The sequence below is a fragment of the Ochotona curzoniae genome, unplaced genomic scaffold (genome assembly GCF_017591425.1).
Source record: "Ochotona curzoniae isolate NIBS_2020 unplaced genomic scaffold, NIBS_Ocur_1.0 contig_3190, whole genome shotgun sequence".
Taxonomy (NCBI): Eukaryota; Metazoa; Chordata; class Mammalia; order Lagomorpha; family Ochotonidae; genus Ochotona; species Ochotona curzoniae.
This window is the reverse complement of record NW_024465751.1, coordinates 13,849,987-13,871,712: the sequence shown is the minus strand read 5'-3', so window position 1 is coordinate 13,871,712 and position 21,726 is coordinate 13,849,987. Positions and strand designations below refer to the sequence as shown.

Genomic DNA, 21,726 nt, shown 5'->3' with positions numbered 1-21,726 from the left:
CCAATGGAAGAAAAGTTATCATTCTTAGAGATCTCAAAGATTTCAGTTAGAACTGTCTACCTGTACCTGTAATAGTTTCTCTCATGCAGCAACATTTTGGAGATAAGAATTCAAGAAGATTTGAACATTTGAAGTGGAAATCAATCTGCACGGGCCAGGGTGAGTGATGAACCTGTCTTAACGAGGCAGTTACTTCTTGACACTGGGCAGAGTGACTTAGTGTGTTTTCCATGGAGTCTGAGATTTGGGAACCACAGGAGACCTTGCATGACCAATGGCAATGGGGTCTGTGGAAAGGGGAGCAGCAACTTTGAAGCAGTCACAACCAACACAATTTTGATTAAAGAAAGAACTCTGGTTTTTAATAGTTTTGATCATTAAAAAAGTTTAAACCTGCATAGCAATCATTTCAAAAATAATTATTTAATGTTCCATAATTAAACTGTACACAACCTAGTCTTGGGACAAAGAAGCCAGTGAGGTGCATTTGGTGCAGTCCGGTGCAGTCCCAGGAGCCAGGGGTTGAGTTCTCATTGGCCTTTTCTGTCATTCTGTTCATCTGCTTTCGGAGACTTGGCACAATCTGGCTCCGCAGATGAGCGGGTCTGCACGGGGAAGAGAGCAGCTTGATCCAGTCCTTCTCGCTTCCCCTTCCCCACTCGGCTAGATTCCTTAAAGTCGTTCAATGTCTCGGTATTTCTTGCGCAGAATAGAGACCTGGTCTTTAAAGAGGACGGGGTCGAGCCTCATCTGGGAGTGAATCAGCGGCATGTAGCCAAACCAGCTGGCAAACGTATTCATGCAGCTCTGGCGCTGGGCAAAGTGGTCAGGGTCAGCCCAACGGGAAGCCCGAGACGTCTAGGGAAAGGACAGAGGGAAGGCAGACAGGGTGAGATGGGTACATGGCAGAAAAATGGATGCACACAGTTCATTAACATGTCAAGCTGGGGGCCGGGGCAGGCCAGCAAGCCTCTTTATCCATGTACCTGGTGCAGTCTCAAAATCTAATCATGGATTTTAGCCTGACAGTAGGTTTCTCCAAGATACACCACGTTCCTCCAAAGATCCATTCTGACTAACACAGTTTTTGAATGGACAACTTTCTGCTTGGTCAATGATCAGCCAACTGAACCTCAATTACTAGCATTGCTGAATGGAAAACTTGTCTTTGTAGAGGAGAAAAACACCACATTGACTCTCAAGGTATTTAACTGCAAAGATGGTTCCCAAGTACTTTTTATTGATGTGACGGATTTGTAGACATTAAGAACCAACTTTCAGAAGTCTATTTATCCCACTCTTAATTTTTTTTTCTTAAAGCTTTACTGTATGAATTTGGAAAGAAGAGTTACAGAGAGGTCTTCCATCAGTTGGTTCACTCTTCAAATGGCTGTCCTGTCTGCAGCTGGTACAGGCCGGAGCCAGGAGCTACGAGCCAGGACGCTTTTCTGAGTCACCCTTGTGGGTGGCAGGAGTCACTAGCTTATCGAACCCACTCTGCTTCCCTTCTACTTCCTTCCTGTTAAAATATGTCACCGACTTTTTGTTACACAGTCACATGTAAGGTTGAGTAAGGATAAAATAAAAAACTGAATACTTCCTTCACAGCTAGCTTTGTGCAGCAACTAATGATTTTTTTCTGTTTTACAGACTTCTTTGAGAGGACTCCAAGAAGTACAAAGGGACAATTTAGCAATATATAAAGGTACTTCAAAAAGTCTGCAGAAAAATGGAATTAAAGAGTTTGGGACTGGTGTTGAGGCACAATGAGTTAAGTTGGCATTTGCAAGGCTAGCATCCCTTATGAGTTCAGGTTCTAGTCCCAGCTACTTCACTTTCAAATCAGCCCTCGGCTAATGTGCCAAGGAAGGCAGTAAAAGGTAGCTCAAGTCCTTGGCCCCTGTGCTTGTCAGGGAGACCCAGATGAAGCTCTGGTCTGGCTTTGGCCTGATCCAGCCTTGGTTACTGTTTCCATTTAGAGAGTGAGCAAATGATGGAAGAGTTCTCTCTCTCTCTCTCTCTAACTCCAGCAAAACAAATAAAATATATCTCTAAGCTAAAAAAACAAAAAAAAAAAAAAAAAAAAAAAGAAAAGAAACTTTCTAAAGACTTCCTTGGGCACGGTTTTAAAGACCTTTTTTTAACACCTATAAAATAAACTTTAATTCAACTTTTGCATTCATTTTTTGAAGTACTCAGAGGGCATATCTTTATAAAACTGACTGTAGATTGAAATTTCAAAATTCTGCTCTTAATTTAAGGCAGTTGCTGTGTTTCTCATTCCATGATAATATCAAAAGATTACGTTTTAAAAGAGTCATTGGTCATCAAGAATAGAAAAAAAATTATTCATAGTATGTAGAGAAGATGACTAACCATCTTTAGGGCTCTCTCTATTGCCTCTAAGGTTGGCAATTTAAAAGAAAATCTTAATTTACTTGTATGCTAAAATTTAAATGGCATGGCTAAGCATATTAGCTTTAAAACCATATATTCATGAAACATGGGAAATATGGGCTATCCAATCATAGGGGGAGGAAGCCTGTCTACTCATTTATGCCAAAAAAGATAACTCTCTAATGACCTACATGTGCAATGTGTGTGTGTGTGTGTGTGTGTGTGTGTGTGTGTGTGTGTGTGCATATGCACGTGTGGCTATTCATATTTATGTCCTCAAATCCTGTGAGAAGCATATTTTCACTGTCATAAAGTTCATTTGAGTCAACAGCAAACTGGTGAAGGCTGTACCATGATCGTATCCCCATTTTAGAGCTGAGGAAGTAGCTTCAAGGAAGTTACAATTATTTCTTCAAAGGCAGAAAAGTGCAGAATGCACGTTCCATTCTTTCCCATTTATTCTAAAAGAAATCACATTGGTAAATCAGTGAGTGGTAACAAATTATCCTGATCGGCAAGTTTGTTTCAGGGCAGATAGACCCAAAGGGACCTGGATGAATCCCTAAGTTGACAGGGGTCGGTGGGCCATTTCTGACTTACTTATTTGTTCACAAAGGGCCAGACTCCCTCATCTAGGAAAAGGTGCTTATATATATAATCCAAGTAAATGCTGTTGGAACTGAAATTCACTCTTATTTCCAATTATAAATTAAAAAAAAAAAACAAAGGAAAAAAAAACAGTTGAATCTCTAAAGTAGGTTTTGTTTTTCCACTTTTTGTCTCTGGTTAATGGTAAATACTGTGCCAATAACATGTAATAGAAAGCATACTTTCCTTCCTATGTAATAAAAACATGTATAATCTTATGAAATGATTTTTTTTAACCAGTCACACAATCATTCCATATACTACTGTGCATGATGGGAAGAGTGGGGTGAATGCCAGGAAGCTTCACAATGTTCCTGGAAAATACAGATAAATGAGGATGTTGAAAATCTCTCGTAAGGTAACTGGGTACCAAGGTATATCTAAGATTAAGCCTATTTTTTTAAATCCTCATTATATCTAAGGTTAAATTTAGTTTTCTTGTCAATAATGTGTGAAGTTATTAAGTTGTTATAAAGATTAGTTTGGCAGAATTAGGCATAGCTACGAAAAGGGCACAAAACCAGCCCCCCTCTCATATTGTTAAAGTTTCACCATTGACGAACATATCACCTCAGGAACAGCTGAAGAACTCTCTGAGCTAACTTTAAAGGCATGATGAAATCCTCGATGAGGTAACGTGTATAAAAGTGTTGAACTCACAGTAGACAAAACATTGTGTCTGAATTTGCAGTCTTTCAGCCTTCAAGATGGAAAGTACTAGCCAGTTCTCTTGCCTGTTCTTTCAAGAATTGGAGGATAATGTAATTTTTCTTCAGACTCTGTTCATTAAGAACCATTTTTGTAATCTCAGTAGTGCACAGAACAGTGCCTAACAGTATGTTATAATCTTAAAAATTCTGTGATGCTTTTGTTTCCCAAAGTGAATGAAAAACCATTCTGTTAAATAAAGGAGGTATAGCTAGGATTTCCTTGGTGAGAGCTAGATTTGTTTCTGATTTCCATCCAACAACTCTTGGGATGAGCACATGGAAACCCCAGCAGCTGAACTGATACAATCATGTTAAAGGATATTAAGTTAAATTGACTCCGATTGTGTTGATGACCCATGGTTATCGTGGGTAGATGTAATGATTTTAAGAAATCATTGGATTTCTTATGTATAGCATGGGCTCTGTCCAAGTTAAATGAACTTCAGTATACCCAGGGGAACCTGATACCGGGGCCTTGGGGTGCAGAACAAGCAGTGAAATCAGCAGAGCTGGTGATTTAACTCCCAATTCTGTCTCTATCTATCTGGGCAACGTGAAGCAATACTTTAAGATTCTTTAGGTCTTAGTTTTACTTGTAAAAGGAGAAAGTTAGATTATATTGCCTTGAAAATATCTTCAGTGTTAAAATTTTAAGAGAGCAAAACGTTTTACAGTACTTTCATAAAAGCTTTCATACATATTATCTCAAGTCTGTGAGGTGGACTATATTGAACATGGAAGTGCTGAGGTTTAGAAGACAAGCGACGAACCAGATATCACTTATAAATGCTGGTCCTGGAACTGAAGATCAAGTATTCTGATTCGTGGCATGTCATCCTGAACCGCATGCAATGCAGCCCCCATCAGCAGAGGCTGTTTTGAAGAACTCTATGAGTCATTAACTAACATCTCTGAAAATACACTTTAACTCTGAGTGGCTTTATAGCTGTGCTATGGACTGAATGTGTCGTTCAAAATATGTACATTGAAGCTTTGTCTCCAAAGTGATGGTATTTGCAGGTGCGGTCTCTGGGAGTTGATTAGATCATGAGAATGGAACCCTCAGGGATGGCATTAGTGCCTTTATCTAAGGGCCTTAGAGAGCTCTCTGACCCTTCTTTTGAACAAGTGAGGCACGGTGAACACAGCATGCCTTTGAGTCAGGACGTAGGCTAGATACCCGGTCTGCTGGTGTCTTGATTTTGAACTTCCAGCCTCCAGATCTCTGCAGCATGATTGTTCACTGTTTCAGCCATACAGTCTACAGCATTTCAGCCATACAGGCCATACAGTTTATGGAGCACTATGTGTTACAGTTACAGTAGCCAGAAAGGACTGTAACAATAGGCCATATGAAAGCTTCCTACTGCAGGCAGAAACATCCTCTTGACTTGTACCCTCTTATTAGCCATAGGACAGTCTTGCATCCTTTCATGCCAGTCTGAGCCACAAATGAATAAAGCAAGGGAAGATGGTTTTTACCCTTACCTGTCCCATCATTGTCTCCTTATACTGTTTCTTCTGGGTCACTTTGATTGGAGGCAATTTTGTCACAGCAGACACCAAGAAATTCATGAGGATATCCTCACAGTTGGCCAGTTGGTCCACCATGTTCTTCAGGCTGGCTGGCAGGTAATGGGAATACAGGTAGTGATAATATCTGTAAAATCCAAAGATGGGCTTCACCAAGGGCCCTCATTACACAATGACAAGTGGACTTTCGTTACAGAAACACACAATCTGTCTTTAAATCCCAAAGCATGATGTGAATGTTGATAATTCTGAAGGCAATTAATCACTTCGATGGTGCGTGCTTTGAGCCAGATAACACCCTAATGTGTTTTATAAGACATGCCTGAGCTGGTCCTCATAAGAGATCCCCGTGGCAGGTATGATTATTGCTTTTAGGTCACAGACAGGGAGGGACAGCACAGACACAACGCTACAGCTACGTCTGCTTAGTATGATTTCTTGTCAGTTGGTGAAAAAGAAAAATAGAATATTTAGATGGCAACCGACCTTATTTACACATAATCTACATTTCATTGCAAAGCTGCCTTAATTTTAATTAATTGCTGGCTTAATCAGAACTGCAGTCAACTGTATCCTTTGAGTTCAACAACATGCTGCTCTGTTGTCATATTCTATGAAACAAATATCCCAACCCTGTGGGGTTGAATTTGAATCTGGTGGTCAGTAGTTATTATTAAAATCTCCATAATCATTTGAATCATTTCTCATCTCACCCTGCATCTGGGCTCTGAGACGTCTCTGAGTTGATTTCACCCTCTCTACTGACCTTGACCTTCTCAATGTTCCTCCACTCCAGCCTCAGTGCATTTATCTAGGTGCTTCCCGTGTCATAAGCTCCCAGCGACCTTCCTCTCCTTCTCTAAGTCTCTCCTCCAATCTCACCTCACCAATGACCATCCTGCCTAACCTCCAGGCTGCCCATTTCTATCATGGCTAGTCTTCAACACTTTGTCTTCTTGCTCTGTCACCTCTCTCCACGTTGTATGTAATTACTAGGTCGTCATTCCTCGTTAGAACATAAAAGCTGTATCGACTTGAAATTATTTCTACTTTGCATACTGGTGAATCACAAGCACCCAGAGCCCTGTGTGAGCTGCTCAACGGTGTTTACTTCTGCTGGTGTTCGTTTCGCTATTCAGTTACCGAACACCCCTGAGTGTGTCTTCACACTTCTAGCTGGAAATGTGACTCCACCTTAATTTCTAAGATGGCAATAAGCCAAGAAGTTCTGTTGGTTAAAAAAAAAAAAAAGTTTGTCACAGTCAAAAATTTTAAGCTGAGACACAGGCTAATTTTTGTTCATGTTGTTAACAGGATTTGGCCTAAGTTCCTATTGAGGCAGCAGCCAGCAGCTGCTCTGAGAAGCACCATGAATTCCGTGTGAGACATGCTGGAACTCCTCACTTGTGGTAAATAGCAGCTCCAGTCAACACCATGGAGTAGTCGTTCGTCCACTTAGACGTGTATCCCCACCGCTCCTTAGAGTTATCCCAGAAATGGCTGCGTGCAGGGTATCCCACAATCCTCTCGGGGAAGCTCTGCCACACAGTGAAGGCAAAATCCACCTGCAGGCAGAGCACAAGCCAAACAAGCAATCAACAGTGTTAACAAACGTCAACAAAACATTACCTTCCCCCCCTGCTAATTCATAATGTGAAATCCCAGGACTGTTGCGAAACATTAATTCTATGTATTCATCAGCAAATTAAACTGACTGCTTGACATTTTGCCCCATAATTATGCACATTTTAATGTTTTCTGTTACAGAAACTTCAGATTAGCACGGAAATGAAGGGGGGGAAAGCTGCTCATATGTTCTTTAGAAACCCAGGCTGTTTAAGCTGCAAAAACAAATCCAAAATGCAGTTGCTTTTTTCCCCCCATCTCCCTCCAAAGAGCATGTGACTATTGATTCATACAAGACACAAATGCATGTGTTTTATAAATAGGAATAGCATTCTTATCTAGAGCTAGAGATTGAATACACAGCACACCATAAATAGCATATATCAAAACCAACATATGGAAAGAAAACGTCCTCTAGCACCCAAAGATGCACTAACAGAACACAAGTTTTAACATGAGTATCAGACACACATCACAAACAAAACAGCAGAAACAAACTAACAAAAAAAAAAATGCAGGGCTCTTAGATTTGGAGTTGCAAAGAGCTGGGAAATCCAGTAAAAGCAAAGAAAATCGCTATCTTATAGAGACAAGGCCAAGTTCAGCCACTGGGTTCCTCTAAAAAGAAATGCAGTTTCATGGCTTCATACAATTACTGCAAGCAGGCACTGCTGAACCTACTGTAAACCGGTATTAGTAGTACAGATCTGCTTGAAGACGTGAGAGCTGAGAGCTAAGATCATCTGGTGAGTAACAAAAACTAGCAAAGTAAAAGTAACAAAGCAAGTAACAGCCGACAATCTTAGAATGTTCATAACTGTGCAAGGATCATGTGGCACGTGTGATGACAGTCACTTACATATGTGAACTCATTTTATACCCACAGTAACACTGGATGGTAGCTCCTTCTACGTCCTTTAATGTACACAGAGAAAAATGGATACACATGGAGCTATAGGTATTTTCCTTAATAAGTGGCAAAATTAAGGTTGGAATTTAGGTAATCTGGTTTATGTATTACATCATAAACCTCTTCTGTCTATGCTGTTACATTGTTTGAGTACAATCTCTCTCACTTAAACCAAAACTGCATTTTGTTTTTGATTTTCAGGAAGTAAACTCTTATCTTCTTTCCCTAAAATAATAAAAATCAACTTCCAAAAAAGGTTACAGAACACATCTTCAATGTCTTTCCTTTGACAAAAAATCCTAACTTTGTGGTATCTAAACATTAAAGGGCTAAAAAATACTGAGGTTTGAGCATCATGGTGCAAGGTATTAAGCTGCTGCTTGGGGCCCTTGCAACTGGCTCTGGGATTTAGTTACTCCATTTTCAAGTCCGGGCACTGGGATGGTGGCAGGGGGACTGGACAGAGTCCTGGCCTGCGAGCTGGCCTTGGTTGGGTAACCAACTCTTCACAACAGCCAGCAGATGACACCAAGCCATGTTCACTGTGGATGAACAAGCAATGTGCAGTAAAGTCACAGTGGAACATTACATTGCTTTGGAAAAAGAAAGCTGCTTTGACACTGGCATCATTTTAGATAAATCTCAATAGCACCATGTTAGGCAAAAGCAGCCAGATACAAAAGGGCACATAGTGTATATGAGTTATGTATACAAAATGCCCAGAACAGAAAAGTAATAAGACACAAAAATAGAGACTGACAGTTGCCAAAGGTTGGGAAAGCCCACCTCACGAGTATAGGGTTGCCTCTGTGGCTAATCAAAAGGTTTTGGAAGAAATATGTGATGACTGTGCTGTGTTCTAAGTAGACTATATGCCACTTAATTACACATTTTAAAATGGTTTATGATACCTGACTTTTGTCTTAATGTAACAAGGTACTGAATGAAAGAAGTGTAGATCAATATGAATATTACTCAAGCTTGTTTTCTATACACATAATTCTTTTGAGCCATAATCATCATACACCACATATTCACTGATCTATGTGATATTTTTCTCTAAATTGTCTATTAAAAATAAAACAGCCTCATCCCAGGTGACAAGGTCAGTGAAGTCCTAGGTTTAATTGCTGGTTATCTTATTTTCTGAAGAGACAGTAAAAAAAAACATGAATATGTTTGCAGATGAATTTTATGAAACTACATGACATATACACAAACTATCTTCTGGAATATTAACCTGGATTCATCTGTTGGTTTGATTTGGCAGAGATAAAAAGAGAGGGCAAGCTGTCCCATCTGCTGGCTTAGTCTACAAATGGCCACAACTTCCAGGCTTGGGCCAAGGCAAATCCAGAAGCAGGGGACTCAGTCCAGACTCCTATGTGAACAGCAGTTACCCAATCACTTGGGTCACCATCTGCTGTGTCTAGAGTTGAGAATTAGCCAGAGGGTCCAGTGGGAAACTATGCATTCCAATATAGGATATAGGAGTCCAAACCCATGTCTTAAATTCACAAAGCCAATCCACCTATCCCTTAGCCTGGGTCACTGTTCACATTTCTTTAAATTTTTCAGAGTTAAAGTCATTAGCTCTGTAAACATTCTTAAATTCCAGTTTTCAAAAAGTTATTTGAAAGGCAGAGTTGGAGAGGGAGGGAGGAAAGCAGGCAGAGAGAGAAAGGGAGAGCTTTTCTGCTTTCTGATTCACTTCACAAATGGCTGCAGATGCCGAAGCTGGGTCAGGTTGAACTAACAGCCCGGAGGCAGGAACTTCCGCTCTCCTAGTGCACAAGCACGGAGCTGGATGGGAAGCAAAGCAACAAGGATTCTAGTTGGCGCCCATATGAGTTGCTGGCATTGCAAGCGGCAGCTTCATCCACCATGCTGACCTGTTTACGTTCAAACTTGTTTAAATCAAATTTCATGTTGTAGTGCTGAATTTTGTGTGTCAGCTTCACTCCAGTCATTTCCAAGTGTGCCAGCAAAGGTGCCTCCGGATGAGGGTAATACTTAGAGAAGGAGACTGCCGGCCCCCATGTGTGTGAGCACCACCCAGTTAGTTACGTGTACTGGACAGAAAGGCAGAGAAAGGGAGAACTCACTCTTCCTCCCTTCCTGTCTGCCAGCTGGAACTGCGATGTCTGTCTTCTGCTGCCCTAAGACTGGGATTTATACTATCGACTTTTCAGGCCTTTAGCCTCTGATTGGAATGACACTAGCAGCTTTCCTAGATCTCCAGCTCGCAGATGACAGATAGTGGGACATCTCAGCCTCCCAAATTGTGCAAGCCAACTCTTCATCATAAATCTCGAATGCTTTGTTTCTCTGCAAAAGCCTGGGTGAAAGACTGCCCTGTCTCAAGATAAGAAAGACTTAACAATATGGCTTGCTTCCCAAAACTATAACATTCAGGGAGGAAGGAAAGAAGTAGGGTGGTGGGACATAAAGAAAGCTCCATGGGAAGTGGGGCATCTCAAAGTGAAAAGCCAGTAAGAGAGTAGACAGCTTTTGCCAGAAAATTGAAATTAGGTTGTGATAACCAACACATCGTCACTGGTGCTCAATACTAATGATGCCAACTGTTGGGCTAGTGTAATGCGTGGTCTCTTGTCAAAGGATCAGGCCAGCAGTCAGAGCTTGGGGCTTTGCCACTATTCTTCGAAAAGGAAACATATGCACTGGCAGTGACTTACAGAACCCAATAGGGTGTTTTGATCACATGAATTCCTTGCTCTCTCAGAGCTGTTTCAAGTCATTTCAAAGGAACTCAAAAGTAAATTCAGATAAAACTATGGTTCTGGTGATAACTCTAGCTTTCATGCAGATCATTAACACTTCAAAGAAAGCAAAGGTCAACTTCAGGCCTTTTCTCTTAAAAAATCAACATCTGTCTTCTTTGCAGGCTTTGGAGTAACCCAAATAAATGTAAATAACTATAAACCAACTATATCTAATACCCTTTATAAGATGCGGTTTAAAACAAAAATCTACCCTTAATGCTACAGAGAGACATTTAAACAAGCTAATAATTTTCCTTAGAGAGAAGTGAGGCAACCAACATATATTCACCTAAATAAAAGAGAAAAGAGAAAATCTTGCCCATGATCATTTCAGGCAATACAACCACACAGCAGATCAGCAGGTAAAAGCAAACCCAACTGCCAGCCTCTTGAATTTACATATCATTCCCAGCTGACACTGACTTCTAATTACTTCACATACAAAACATGTTCCCCCGACCCAGCATGCACCAGAGTGGCTGGAATTGCTATTCTTTGAAAAGAAATTCATCAACGCGCGGATCCATCACAGCAGCACAATGTTATTACTCCACAGGACAGGGACAAACAAACCCCACAGTGAGGCTGATTGCCTTGAGCCCAGGGCAAGACACAGGACAAACCAATACTTCTGGTCATAAGATAATGATTCAGATATTGTTGTCTTGGCCACTCATTCACCAAACCACAGCAGCAATGAGCTGCCACACCAGGGTTTGTCCTCCACGGCCCCCTCTTCTTGTCCTGCTCTGGGCAATGGGAAGATGCCTCTCTAGGCACTGCACTACCTTGGTCTTCCTTCATGGATGCCATTTATTGGGATAGAGCGTGGAGGTAAGTCGAGAGAGGTCAGATCTTTCCCCATCCCCTTCATACTTGGGTGCCCCCATCCTGGTAGCAGTAGCCATGACCTCCCATAATCCTAGCTTTCCTCATATTGGTAGATGGGGGAGGAGGAGGTTATTGCCTTTTATTTCTATCCCCCAAGGACTTTAGAGGCACAATTTGCATTTCCCATTCCATTAGATGCAGAGGTTAGGAGCTATATCCCTCTCTTGCCACTTGCCAGATGCTTCCAGCACCTCTTGTGGGCCCTTTAACTTTACCTCCAGACCTCCCGAAGTAATACCAAGTCCCTTAACCTGCGTCATCTGGTATCCATTCTCCTTGCTGCGAGGATTCTGACAGATAAAGGCAGGAAGAGTGTAACCACAGAACATGGCATGAAGATGAGAACAAAGATATCTTGCATTAAACACTTGTTGAATGCACGTGTTCCTGGGGTGCCATCTTTCCTTGCAGAAATCAGCACAAAAAATGCTGAATGTCCCCTACGCTGGATTCCATAGTTACCTTCCTCTTTGACGAGTAAGCCTATCTTTTCCTCAGAAGCCTCTTCTCCCACCAAGCACACAGGACCACAATCAGCTTCGTGTTCCCCCTTCAAGCCCTGCAGAACACATCCCTTCCCCCAACATCTCATTCAACAAGTACTTCCAGAGCTTTGGTTATAAGAAAGCATTTTAACAAGAGGGGGGCTCAAGACACTTTTTCCTACTGTTATTTAGGGTGCTCTGGTGCATAATGTCTGTATAAGTCCAACTATCCGGTGGAAATTGGCAGCATCTGTGGAGTTTCAACAAAGTGACATGGAGTTCACCAGCCTGGGGCAAAACCAAGTCCCACCGTGTGGGCAGAAGCCAATGATATCAACATCAATGTACCATGGCAGGGAGTGTGTACAAGTACAGCCACAGTTTAACTAGAAACGAAAATAATTGTGAATAGTATGAGAAAAAGACAGCTTGAGGGAAAGTCTATGTAGTAAAGTCTCTATACTTTTTAGCTGCTACCATTAATAATGCATTTCTGAAATACTGCATTTTATATAGTCATCTTTGATCTCACCTACAGTTTAAAGTAAGATTTCAAAGATCAATACACATTCAAGTTGTAAAAATTGGTTTTCTACCCTATCTATCTTCCGTTTCTCATCTCTTTCCTCCTCACACATTCTTTAGACAATCTTATTTTTGGCATATCCACAGTAGCAGGGATCTCCAACTGAACCTTAAAGAGAACCCATTTACTCTTGTGTGAACAGAAAAGAAAAAAAACAAAAAAAAATTCACCTTTGGAACCTAGAATGGCACTCCCCAACAAAGGCAATGCCCAGCCCACACAGCATTAGGGTCAATAACTAAGGATGGGTTGTTTGGACAATAGGGTTTCAAAATAATGAACACAGTGCTCTGTCCCTCGCCTCCCCTGCCTGCAGCTGTGCCGTTTAAACAGACAGGAGCTGAGAGGTGACGGATACCAGTCATGGTGAGAGGTTAGCAGAAAAAACCATGAGGGCAATAAATGCCTCAGGGGCAGGTGGCAACAAGGAGCTAACATCAACTGGGTTGATGAAAAACAATTCTGCAGAAAGTTACAAAGAGTACTTGTGACTTATACCAGGGCCAGGGCAAGAGGGATGCTGGCACTCGGCGTCCTGGGCCTGCTCCCTTGGCAGGCTTCTCCATCATGGGTGTTCTTACCTCTGTGGTTGAAAGCACGGTGTCTTCGTCCAGGCTGAGCACTGCATCTGTGATGATGTTGTCGTAGGGTAGAAATCTGCTGCTCATAACCTGGACAACGGGAAGGAAGAAGGCAGGAGGGAAGGAAGGAAGGAGGAGGGGGAAAAAGAGTGTTAGAGTCCTATTGTCAGAAAAATTTCAGTATCTCCACTTTCATAAAGAATTCTACTTCTGGGACCTGAGTTATGCCATAGTGACTTCAAGCTCTACTTCTGACACCAGCAACCAAAAGCATCAGTCACCCATTGCTCCACTTCCAATCTAGCTCCATGTTCATGGCATGGAAAAGGCAGCAGAAGATGGTCCAAGTGTTTGGGCCACCCATGTGGGACATCCAGACAAAGCTCCAAGCTTCTGGCTTCAGACTGGCCCAGCCAGTGAAGCCATCTCAGAAGTGAATCAGAGGATGGAATAGTCTTTCTCTTTCTGTCTCACTCCTTTTGTTTCTACAGCTGATTTTCCAATTCAATTCATCTTTCCTTTTGTTTCCCCCCTTCTTTGCTATTTTTAAAGACTAGTCTAGTCCTTTCTCAGCTCTCAACAATAATGTGTTCACATCCCATCAGGCCAGACTCACTTGTTTATAGTGCATGCACCAGCAACCTGGTTGGTCAAAGAGAGTATGCAGACACATCTGCTAGGTTCCCTGTCATGGAGGAGTATTCAACTGACAAAGGAGGGCCAGAGGTAGACTAGCAATCCTACCCAGAGATCAAAGATGCCAGGAGACCAGAGCATGGAACCACCCATTGTTTGGAAGAGCCATTACAAAGAAGAGGTGGCACTGCCAATAGGGGGCTCAGGAGGTGTAAGAGCATAAAGGAAAAAATCTGCATCAGCTGGGCACAGGAGTGGCTGCACGGAGTGGTGATCCCTGGCACGGACAAACACCAATGGAGGGACACACACTGTTGGAATGTACAGGCAGCATGTACGAATCTGACTGCATATTATTCTCAGCCCAGATGAGAAAAACTATATGATTATAAGCACAACAATATTAGTAGCAACAGTAATCAAGGAAGGAAGTACTTAGAAGTAATTCCATGAATAGGAAAATAACCTGATTTAAATACAAAAAAAAAAACCTTCGATACATAAGACACACAGTCCACAGACTCAGAAAGTTATTGGCACAATTTCAGGCTCGGCTTTGATGAGCTGCATTGTGCATGTTTGTGCACCTGGTGCTGGTGGTGTGGCGGATAAAAAGATCAGCTGGGGAAAGTGAGGTGGTAATGACTATCCTGTGGCAGTCACAACTTAAATCTCAGTGTTGAAAGTACCACAGGGTAACTAACCAGAGAATGCTGATCTCTGGGCTCTGTACGATGGCTCAATGGCTAAATCTACCTTGTAAGTGCTGGTTCATGTTCCGGTTGTTCTACTTCAAATCCAGCACTCTGCTTATGGCTTGGGAAAGCAGTAGAGCATGGCCCAAAGCCTTCGGACCCTGCACCCATGTGGAAGACTTGGAAGAAGCTCCTGGCTCCTGGCTTCAGATTGGCTCAGCTCCAGCCATTGTGGCCATTTTGGGGAGTGAACCAGCTAATGTAAGATCTTTCTGTCTTTCCTTCTTTCTGTAATTCTGATCTGCCTTTCCAATAAAATAAATAAATACAACTTAGAAAAAAAAACCAATGCTGATCTTTAAGATCAGATGTACTACGTGCCAGGACATGTTCTAAGTCCTTGATGGGAATCATTTTGCTGCATTGCTACAACAACCCCCTTTTACAAAGAAGAAGCTGACATTGAGAAAGGAAACTTGGGATTTCACCTTGATGGTGCCAGCACATTGATCACTTCGGCCATGGTGCTCATCTGTCTCAGGGATGGAAAGACCGACAACTGCACATCGTCACTTTCCCCTGGAAATCGTTTCAAGGGTGAGGATGCCCTCTTCAACCTCCCACTTGGATTGCAACCTCCCACCACCTACCCTGAAGGCACAAAGGGCAGGCAACGAAGCAGGTAAACACAGGGACAAAGGGAATGGAGAAAAGCTGACACTGCAGGTACCATTCCCACTGGTCTGAACACCCCAGAGAAGCTCAGCTGTGTCTCTATCAAGAAGCCTGCTCCTCCAAGGTGGTGCCGCTGCAGGGCTCGGGAACACTAAGGAATGGAAAGGGCCCATCCTAAACCATCTCTAGCAGCTCCAGGGATGTAACTACTGCAAAAAATGGCTTCAGGGGCTGTGCCTACACATTTGTCAGCTGGGTCAGAGTCTCTGAAAATCAATTTTTTTTCCTCAGGCTTTCGAAATAAAACATAAAGCTATCAGCAACTCTATATACACAAGGCTCAGAAGCCCATGCCTGAAGCAATTCCTCTGCACCTGTTTACATGTCTACTGACTAACACAGAAACCATTAGCTGGGAGCTTAGCAATGCCCTGGCCTTTCCCTTGTTATGCCTATAGGGGAAAACAGCAAAGACAAGGCCCATAAATTCAAAACAGAATTTTGCAGCTGACACAAACACATCAATTTAAAGTACAAGGCTAGATGTGGAGATTTTGAGCAACTGAGGAAAGACATGGGGCTTCATCCCTATCATCAGGCCAACAAATACATTTCAAAGGTTCTGTTTCCTGTCTCTTGAACTTGTATCATCAACAGAGGACTCTACTTGGTCCTTTTAGCTACCAAATTAGTTAGGCATTAGGAGTGCTTCCATGACCAGAGGAGGGACAGAGATATGGAGGTGAAGTAACACACTTCAGGCAACAATAGGGGCCGACATACAGCCCACAACACAAACCCTGACTTGATAATGGCTCCCTGCCCCCAAGAATAGCTGTCATTTATTAGAACCTGCAGTGGATATATAGCATATAGCATAGAGCTAAGCAACTCCTATATAATATTTCAATCTGCAAAATGGGACCAAAATTTCCTAGAATACAGAGCTTGAAGCAATACCCAGGTGAAAACAAGGGCAATGGAACCAGGTGAAAATGAGGAAGAAGCCTTGGCAACCATCTGGCCCACTGGAAGTGGAGGCCAAGGTGGAGGGTAGGACTGAACAAATTGTCAGGAACGCACATTTGGATGAGGCTTGGAGAATCTGAGGCATCTAATAGGAGCCATCTGATCAAGTCCACAAGAAGGGCACCGTAATCACCCTCTTCATCCTCACCACTATTTGACAAATAAACGAACAGAATTTCTTCTCCCCAACAAGAAATATGTAACAATCAATGGATTCAGGGTGTAAGAATGCAACACAAAGAAGTCAGGATGACTCTCAGTGAATCAGACCGGACCTGGCGTGAATATCCTGACATTTCCAGACAAAAACATTATCTGTAAAAGGAGACCTAGTCTAAGAAAACATGAAAAAGAATCCCACTGTTCCAAGTTAGCAGCATGCAGCTGAGAACTGTGCAGGGCTTCAGGGGTTGGAATCAGAATACCGGCATCACTACACCTAGCTCTCTGCTAGGGGGATGGATGCAAGCAGTAGCTGGCAGGAGATTTTGGTGGGCAGGGCGCTTTCACACAGCCACACGAGTGGTGGGATAAATTCAAAAGGGAAAGGAAGACTGATGCCAAGAGGCATGCGACTATTCTCACACCCAGCTCTTCTCATTAAATGCCTATGGAGCAGCTCTCCAAAAACCCTCCTGCTTGACTCCGGTCCTATGAATGCTGGGACTACACCTTTCATACCACCCTGGGCGCTCCATGAATACGACAGAGTCCAGCACAGAGAGCCACAGGACAGTGCATAAATCATCGTGTCATGTGGCGGTCACAGATTTCACTGTCTTTTACTGCATCAGATCAGCCACTCTGGATGAGTCAAAGTGATGATCTTAAGTGGTTCAACCTAATAACCTGGGATTTAATACAATACATTCTTGCAATGCCCTGACCAACTGGAACTAAGAGGGAAAGTGTCCTAGGCACACAACATCACCAGTCTGAGCTTTGTTTAGCAGCGACTGACTAAATGGGGAAGAGGGGGCTTACAGGATTTATGGAAACACTGACTGACAAGCACAAGAGGACTGTCAAGGCATATTGCAAGGGACAATAATAAGTGTAAATGATCAAATGTGGAAGGTGACAGGATCTGAAGGGAAAAGCAACAAGAGGAAAGTCTGCAAAGGCTGGCGAGGACCAGATGACACAGATCCTCACATGTCAATGTAAGACACTAGCAACTAGTGTCCCGGAAGGGCCAAAAAAGAAGAGATTTCTCCCAAAGAAAGTGTGAACTGCAGAACAGTGGGAGGGCAGTAACTAGGATGGAAACCCTGAAGAAAATCAAGCTGAAGGTGGCCTTTAAAAAGAAATGTGGGCTAGAACCACTGTTCTGAAAGACAAAGCTCAAAGGGATTATCCAGCTAAGACACTATGCAGAAACACCTGTCTCCAGCCTCAGCTCTGTGGAAAGTTTACTACTGCCACACACTGTATTCATTCAAGCCTAACAGCAATGCTCTGAGGGGTGGATTGTTATTCCCAGTTTTGTGCATGAGGAAACTGAGGTTTAGAGAACTTAAGCATGGTATACCAGCAAAGCAATTAAATTATTGTTAAAAGGCTGCGTTTGGCTGATCTCAAAGCCCCTAGCTATCAAAACTAAGGACTCAATACAGTTCTAGAGACAAAACGACCCAGGGCAAGCAGCTCTCACAAGTGGGAGGATGATATCTGGGGCCAGCACCCAAAGTGCTCCACGGACAAATGGAAATGCAGTTCAAGTCTCCTTCCAGTCTTACCTTGCTTTCTCCTTCAATGACAATGACAGGCACAGCAGTGGCAGGCCAGCGGTGTTTGGCTGGAAGGGGCTTGTCACAATTCCAAAGAACTATGATCTGAAAAGGATGGGGATCGTTAGAAGACCAGGTTGGCTTGCATTTATGGAGGGCTCCAACCCAAAGGCTTTTCTCAAGAAGGAGCAGGTGGAGCCTAAACCTGGCCGACACCAAAACTGAACTTTAAAATCAGTCCAGTTCTATGCAACTTTGAGAACCTTGTTGCTTCAATGCTGAAAGGGGACAGGATGAGGAACCTAAAACTTTGGTGTGCCGGGAAGTACCAGGAAGTTGCATAGAAAATAAGTTAATTTCAGAGTTGCTGAAGCTTAATAAAGTTTTTTTCCTACATTCTAATTAAGTTAATTTTTTTTAAAAAAACGTATATGAAATATTTGAACATCTGCTTTCACTGTGCACTACACCAGGCGATGTGTGAGAAATGAAAAGGATTTGAGACAGAACTAAGATGAGCTCATGTTTTTGGATTTTCCAGAATGCTTGCTGATTTTAAGTCACTTTATAATTTCCAATAAATGCAGTTAGTTCAAAAATGCCTACTTGCATGTGATTTAATTCTTTGTTTGTAAATCATCTTATATACCAACTAGTTCACAAATCAGCAAGTCACTCTTGGCGTGCTGGCAGTGGTACTGATTTGTAAAATACTGTTACCATAGGCACAATCTTCTCCCAATTTTATAATTAGTCAGAGCTGCTGTGAAAAATAAAAATGGTTGATGTCTCTGAACTGAAACAAATCTGCCTCTATCACTGGAACATATTTCCTGGGTCCTACCAGTGAACTCTCTGGTGTTACCTTACCGTTTCCATATTTCAAAGCAAAATTATGTACTTATATAGTCTTTAAAGAATGTGTTGGCTTGGGTGTGTTACTGCAAGGGAACTTCAAAAAGTTCACAGAATGGGAAGCACCTTGGCAGCCGTGGTTAAAGTTGTCACTCAGCACCTGTGCACAACCTGAGTTCTGACTTCCTGACTTCTAAACCAGCTTCCTGGCACTGCTCACCCTGGGAAACATCAGGTGACGGCTGAAGTATCAATCACATGGCATATCCACATTGAATTCTAGACTCCCAGCTTTGGCCTGGCCCAGCCGCAGCTGTTGGAAGCATTTGTGAAATTAGCCAGTGGATGGAAGATCTCTCTCTCTCTCAGTCCCTCTGCCTTTCAAACAAAAGAAAATACTTACAAAAAAAAAAAAAAGTGAAATGAAAACAGCTGAGGTCAGTTTTGAGAAAAGAATGTGGAAAACAGAATTGGAAGATAAGATTTTGGTGTAAAAAATATTGAAATTTATGCATGGCTTTTCATCATATATATTTTTCATCCATTTTGAAGACCACTTATACTTATGGGCTTCTCATTTTTTTTTGCAATAAAATACGCTTATCTTTTAACTCTGCTTTCCACAAACTCTGAAGTATCTTCACAACTTTGTAACTGAGCCTTGTATTAGTACAAAAGTTCTCTGTAACTCACCCTTCACTGCGGCATACTTCATTTCATAGAATCTCTAAGTTGATGATGAGGGTATAATGAGGCATGACAAATGCAAAGGGAGTAAACAGGTGGGGAAGGAGAGAGCAAAGGAGCTGGACGTGGCACTCACCTGGGCACAGTACTGGGACTTGGCTGCAGCCACGAGGAGCTTCAACACTGGCTGGGACTGAGAGACCAAGGGGGTCACCGCATGGATGACTGCGGTGAATTTGGAGGGGGGCTTTAAGCCTGAAACGAACAGGAGAGAGCAGCCTAATGAAACACTGAGAAACCAGACTCAGAAAATGACTTTTTCTTGCTCCACTGCCCACCCTGGAGCCAAGGCTGCTTCTCATCTTACATCCTGGCAGAACAAAAACCAGGTGAAAAGCTGCTGCTTAACTACTCTGCTTGCATCTACAGGCCTCAGTAACTTACACATCATTGTGTGTCCTCCCTGGGGCATCTGCTTCTTCCTTTGGTGATGTCCCACTGATCTCCCTTCAGCTTCTTTGGTGTCCAAAGTCTTACATACATCCCTCCTGCCCACTCACTACTCTCAAGAAAGACTTAACACTAATCTCTGAGATCTTAATATGTATTTATAAAAATGTGCGCTCCCTCTATATATTGCATGTGTCTTATTCTTAATAAGGTAATTAAGGGCTTTTGCCAGATTAATAGTGTTTCATGTACTAACTAGGAAGAAAGTTCTAGAACACTAGGTCCAAATACTAGTTGTACTACTGAGTGATTATAGTACTTGGAAAAATGACTTAACTCTGTGCTTGTCTAGCAGTAAAATCAGACTGACAGGAACTATTAAACTTTCAGGGTTACTGTCTGAATTAAATTAGCTCTTGCATAGGAAGTACTTAAAACAGGACTTAACAAACAGTAAGCGCTCAATTTGTATTAGCTGCTGCTGTTAGCACCATGAACACAGCTATTTCATCATCGTCTTCATTTTAGGGAGGAAGCCTCCACAGTTGAGCAGTCCCTTCCCTGTGCAGTAGTAGAGTGAGTGCAGGAACATTCAAGTTAAAGTTTGTTCCTGATGGGCTAAAGGTGAGAACCACATTACATGTGCTAAAGGACTATACAATTGCTTTATAAAGAAAGCAATATTATTCACTTAGCTCATTGACTATACATTTGAGAGACACTCACCTTTCCACTCTAGACACACAGTCTGGTCTTCAGAGAAGAAATGCAACAGAACTTCCCTGCCCACAGTGAGAGCAAGCCACTGCTCTTAGATCTTCCTGGGATAATTCAGGAAGTATTATTTAAATACTTTCAATATGCTAAACATTTAAACACTTTTTAATATGCTAATTCTGAATGAAAATCTGAATAGTCCAGAAGAGATACTTAGAAATTCTTATCAACAGCTACTTCACTCAGAGAATTGCTAAATTAGAAATATAGTATCCAAAGTGGATGATTCACTAAATCTGATGCGTTTTCCATAACAGGTATAGTTTCAGATTGACACGTCAGGTCCTGAATTTCTTTAAGCGTCACCTGATGGGGTTTAAGTTTAACATGTGAAACTTAACCAAGGGTGAGAAGGTTTGGTAAAAAATCTTGAGTTCTTTTGCAGAATATGCTGAGACACACTTTATTGTCCCAGGGTATCTTGTGTTTGGTACTGTGACCAGGGGGTAATGTGCCAAATATCATTAATGTGAGAGCAACAAAGGACTTCAATACATAACTGTCTATGCCTTCTGTGGAGCTTCACCTCTGTCCATTCTCTTCTGGTTGTGATTAGATTAAAAGCTGAGCAGGAGCAGAGTTTAGGTCTTATTTGACTTTTTATTTGCAGTAACTAGCTTTGCATTATCATAGTAAACAAGAGGAGCTCAATAGGGGCTGGCACTGTGGTGCAGTGGGTTGAGCTGCTGCCTGTGACACCAGCTGTGATTCCTGTGACAGGTGCTGGTTTGAGTCCCAGCTACCAAGAGAGCTCCCTGCTGATGCACAGGAGAAAGCAACAGAAGACGGCTCAAGAGCTTGGGCTCTGGCACTCGCATGGGAGACCCAATGAGTCTCGAGGCTCCTGGCTCCAACCTAATCCAGTTCTGACCACTGCAATCATTTGGGTAGTGAGCCAGTGTATGCAAATTCTCTCTTTGTTCCTCTCTTGCTTTCCTTTCTTTCTTACTTGCTCTCTCTCCCTATCTTCACAATTCTGTATTCAGCCTTTCAAAATGAAAAAAAAATCTGTTTTTTAAGAGAATAAATATATTTTCCTTGA

The 21,726-nt window shown here is 42.3% G+C and overlaps 1 protein-coding gene across 1 annotated transcript in view; it reads right to left on the bottom strand.

Annotated features, from left to right (window-relative positions):
- Nucleotides 1-334: 334 nt before the first annotated feature.
- EXT1 (exostosin glycosyltransferase 1) overlaps nt 335-21,726 on the bottom strand; it is a 264,508-nt gene continuing 243,116 nt past the window's right edge. The window contains exons 6-11 of the mRNA XM_040979383.1: nt 19,594-19,712; nt 17,925-18,020; nt 13,151-13,240; nt 6,693-6,853; nt 5,244-5,415; nt 335-858 (exon numbers count right to left, since the gene is read on the bottom strand). Coding sequence (XP_040835317.1) covers nt 673-858; nt 5,244-5,415; nt 6,693-6,853; nt 13,151-13,240; nt 17,925-18,020; nt 19,594-19,712 — 824 coding nt within the window. The 3' untranslated portion in view covers nt 335-672. The remainder of the gene's footprint in view (nt 859-5,243; nt 5,416-6,692; nt 6,854-13,150; nt 13,241-17,924; nt 18,021-19,593; nt 19,713-21,726) is intronic.